General features: G+C 43.9%; 1 protein-coding gene across 1 annotated transcript; it reads right to left on the bottom strand.

Moving 5' to 3' along the window:
• Positions 1 to 225: 225 nt before the first annotated feature.
• On the bottom strand, positions 226 to 2695 carry Cst11 (cystatin 11). Its single transcript, XM_021656584.2, has 3 exons — positions 2468 to 2695; positions 1700 to 1804; positions 226 to 312 (listed from the first exon to the last, which is right to left on the bottom strand). Exons 1-3 carry the CDS (start codon positions 2693 to 2695, stop codon positions 226 to 228), a joined length of 420 nt encoding a protein of 139 aa, XP_021512259.1.
• Between the last annotated feature and the right edge of the window lie 1767 nt (positions 2696 to 4462).

Below are 4462 nucleotides of genomic sequence, written 5' to 3'. Positions count from 1 at the left end.
AGCAATGGGTTCAGAATCTGTCTGTGTCACCCACTGGAACCTCAGTGGACCTCCACATTATTAGTATTACAGTTTTATTTATGGGGAAAAAAACTGAGTTCAGAGCATGAAGACCATGGAGAGAACAGGCTGGCAACTTTATTGTGTGACTTGAGGATTACTGTTGATTGCAGGGTGACCGGACGCATGGTCCTCACAACATGTGCTCCATGACACTCAGCCACTTCAGTTGCTACTGGTACAGTTCTTGTTGAGAATTTTGTATATTTCAAACCAAGGTTTGGCATACACTGAGAAGTAGCACTGGATTTGCTAAAACAAAAGACCCAAATACAGGTTTTTAAAGATGAACAAGAGCTGGACATGGCAGTGCCCAGCAATGTCAGCAATTGGGAATCTGAGATGAGAGGTTCACAGTGAGTTCAAATAGGGTGCATGGTCAGACTCTTTCTAAAATACAAGGCATAAGAGCCAATACACAAAGTAAGAAGGAAGAGCATTTCAAACAGGAAGCTGAGGAAATGGCACTCCCTCTTTGCCCTTCCAAACTTGATATTGATGTGATTTCATTCATGTGACAAAAACAAAGATTATTACAGAGAATGTTCCATTTGTGGTCAGGTTTGGGGTAGCAATAGATGGCTCAGCCCATACTCACTGCTGGGAATTATTGAATCTATTTTCTCATCACTCTCACTCATGTGGTATTCTCACTTTCTGTGGGTTGCTATCGGATCCAGTTCTCCCTTCTCTCCCATCCTCCCTTCTCCTTAATAGTTTCCTTCCTTCTATCTACTCATCTATCCATTCATCCACTCACAATCTACCCTTCTAATTCTATTTACCCACACATTTATCTTCTCTCTTTCCACCAATTCCTTCCTTTCATTTGCCCAAACCGTAACATTTATGTCCTAATATGAAGAGGGAGCCCAGGAAAGGACGTTTGTGTGTTGAGAACCTCTGAATTGTTATTACTAGGTTGACCATAGAGTTTATAAACTGGACAAAAACATATTATAAACAAAGGTAAGGATAATAATGATTACATTAAAAATTTAGACATCAACCAGGAGGTTGTCAGGAAAGGAGAGAGAAACTGTCATCCACCCTCAATGACTTGATCAAATTTATTTGGGTAGGTTAGGAGAAAGTTATGGGGCTGTTAGGATTCTCAGCCTAAAGGTCCATCTTGTGTGTTGGACACACCCTGACAATGGACACAGAAGTAGTGATGATGTGGGGCAACACCTGGCCAGCCTCCTGCTGGATCAGAATGAAGTCTGAAGGGGACTGATGTGCCTTCGGAGCTGCGGGCCACTCAGTTGGTCCCTCAGCAGGCCATGCATACAGACTTGTTTTTCTTAGCCCACTCCTACACCAGTCAAATTATTTTCAAATGTATTTCCCCACTTTGGGCTAAAATATGGTTAATAATTAACTGCTTGGCCAGGAGTTGAACCACCCAGCTGTTTGTTCCCCATTGGGTTCTCTTCCTCCTCCTTGTGATTCTTCCAGCACAAACGAAGGATGGTTTAGCCTTTTCCATTCCTAGTTTCCTCTTTGAAAGAGAAGATACCATTCTTGAGATTTTTTTCAAGCAAGCTTGAATAGATCCCAAATAAGTCTGCCCTTCCCTTATGCTAAAACTACTGAAAAAAGATGAAAATGGCTTTGTGTGAATGCACTTGCCCAGCACCTTATAAAGTTCCCCTTTCTGGACGTCACAGAGGTTCTTCTCTGTCTTCAAGCAGGTGGTCCTCTGCATTTCCACTCTGATGTGAAACTCCATGTGGTCTGTCAGCTGTGGGCAGCAAGAGAAAGGGAAATGGTGAATAGTCTCTTCTCCCCACTGTGGGTTCTACATGTGGGGTGCAGCTTTACCACATTGCTCCACAGCAAGGGCCCAGTCTTTCACAGTTGCAGGATCCCTGCTTTCCTTCCTGTCTGACTCCAGGCCTATCTTAGTCATTCATTGAGACATCACCAAGACCACTAGAAAACTCATCTTTCTCCATGACACAGGGCTGTGTGCAAGTTTTCTTGAATTGCTAGCTAGTACACAGGTTAATTTCTGTAGACCATGTGTCTTATGTTGCAACTTTTCAAACTGACCACGGCTGCATGGAAGCTCCAGACGGACACCACACAGCAAGCTCCAGTATCACTGCTTTAAAAGGCACCCAGCTAGAACAGTTATCCCTGGGTGTGTAATTTCTTGGTTACCATTGAAAGGACAGATTCACCCACTCTAGTGAATGCACATTTCTCTTAAAACAACCACTTTCAGTTGGGAAATGGTAGCATATACCTGTAATTACAGTACTGTGGAGGTTGGGGCAGGAGGGCTACAAGATTGAGGCCAACCTAGTCAGTACAGTGAGATACTATCAAAACAAAATCCTGGGATTTTTACCAGAGCACTGGGTCCCTATGTTGAGGAGAGACAGGGAAGCCACACACTCACCTGCTTCTCAATCTTCAGAATGCGGAGGATCCTGAAGTTGTACACGTCTTCACTTTTCTTGTTGTATTCCTCTGTGACATACTCCAACATTTCCTTCACAGAAGCATCCATTGCACTTACTTGTTGGACATTTATAAATGTCTTTCTCTTTTCTTGGTAGCTGAGGGCCACCAGGGTCACCAGAATGGCCAACAGGAGCTGTGGTGCCTTCCAAGAGCTGGCCATCATCCTGCAGCTGGAGAAGATTGGAGAGAGCTTTCAGCTTCACCTGTTGGGTCATACTGGCCACAACTGCCCAAGGTCAGACTTAGAGGAACATGCAGTGACACCTACAGCTCTCCTGTCTTCCTTCCTGCCTACTCTAGGAACACTTTGCAATAATGACTAGCAAGCTCACTCCCACTCTCAGTCTTTTTGCATAGCTTCTCTCTCTCTTACATGTTTATACCTTCTGGTGGCTGCTCCTTCAGCAACACATACTTCTGTGGCCTGCTATTCCCTCACTGGAAGCCAAGTCATAGGGCTTTTCCCATTGAGCTTATATCATGACAGGCTGTAGAACATTTGAAGGATGGGCAACAGAGGAGACATGAGGGATATTGTGTCTCAGGAAGTATAACATAGCCATCAGGACTGTAGGAAAAAGCTCATGAGGAGGGATCTGGGGAAGCCCTCTCTTTGACCTGGCTCTTGGACACAGTTTCAGGCAATATGTCAAAGGAACAGGGGACTAGGAGGAGAGAGGGAAGCAAGGATTTGGAGAACCTCACTTTGGAAAGCCGGTGACACCTGAGGGTGGCTGACTCCATGTTCTAGAGTTGGGTAGAAAGTTGACAGAGAGGGATGCCAAGAATTTCCTGCCTGATAAGTTCGGTTTCAGAAGGAAAAGATCCCCACAGGAGCCCAGTTTGCTATCAAAGGGCAAGGTCACAGGCACAGAGGCTGGCAGGATGCAGCCTCTTGAGCAGTGCCAGCTCCTGAGATGTTAGGAGGAAGCCTGTGGGCAGTGGGTTTCAACTTGAGGATTGAGACCTCTTTGGCAAACCTTTATCTAAAAACATTTACAGAATGGTTCATAACAGTAGCAAAATTACAGTTATAAACTAGCAACAAAAATAACTTTTTGGTTGAGGGTCACCACAGCACTAAGAACTGTATTAAGGGGTCACAATGTTAGGAAGGCTGAGAACCACTGCTGAAGGGTATTCTTCAGAAGGATACAATACCAAGACAGGTAGTGAAAGCTACTAGGGCAGAGGTGTGAGTGTATATACCACACTCCCACTGACAGGCACATGTATGCAACAATATGCATCCACACCTCTGCCCTAAGTATGCCTTCACCCTGATACATGCATTGACCTACAGACACATGTACCTCCATTCCTACCCCAAGTACATATTCCTATTGAGCATTGTGTAGTTATTTCCTCTGAGCTGGAACACCCTCTTCTTAATGTCGGAGACTCATTAAGACTAAGGAAGCAATAAAAACTTGGAAGTCTCAGGAAGTTCTTGAAGTACCTCCCCAAGGCAGAATAAGCCATAAAAGATAGGGAGAAGATCCTCCACAGCCTTGCTGCCTACAAGTTGTTCAAACGACTCTAAAAGTTTCATGAGTTGTGCTACACCTACGCCAGTGTCGCCATAGTAGCATAAGCTTCAGGGCGGGGGATATGCTTTCTCCGGAAATACGCCCCCTGGAGGGTCCCTGGCAAACTCATCCCACTTGGAAAAGAGACGTGTTCTGAGATTTCTACGCTTCTTCAGTTGTGGCTCTGGGGCTGGAATAATGAATTCTTTGATCTTTTTCTGTGACACCTAAAACAGCACAACTAATTTTATAAAGAAATTTATCATTAGTAGATTGTTAAAAGCTTTAATAAAAATAATAAGTTTAATGAAAGTAATGAATTAGATTTAATATTAATAGGCATTAAGAATAGTGAAAAAATAATAGACTCCTTCTTAAGAAATAATAGCATGAGAGGTGCA

This window comes from Meriones unguiculatus, chromosome 4 (assembly GCF_030254825.1).
Source record: "Meriones unguiculatus strain TT.TT164.6M chromosome 4, Bangor_MerUng_6.1, whole genome shotgun sequence".
Lineage (NCBI taxonomy): Eukaryota > Metazoa > Chordata > Mammalia > Rodentia > Muridae > Meriones > Meriones unguiculatus.
This window is presented reverse-complemented; position numbering and strand designations above follow the sequence as displayed.

Excerpts from the sequence above, each read along its gene's own strand:
- Cst11 (XM_021656584.2), bottom strand. The coding sequence starts at position 2,695 with ATGATGGCCAGCTCTTGGAAGGCACCACAGCTCCTGTTGGCCATTCTG. Across the intron at positions 1,805-2,467 it reads TTCTGAAGATTGAGAAGCAG|CTGACAGACCACATGGAGTT; the intron begins GTGAGTGTGTGG and ends TGCTGCCCACAG. Across the intron at positions 313-1,699 it reads AGAAAGGGGAACTTTATAAG|CAAATCCAGTGCTACTTCTC; the intron begins GTGCTGGGCAAG and ends CTTTTGTTTTAG.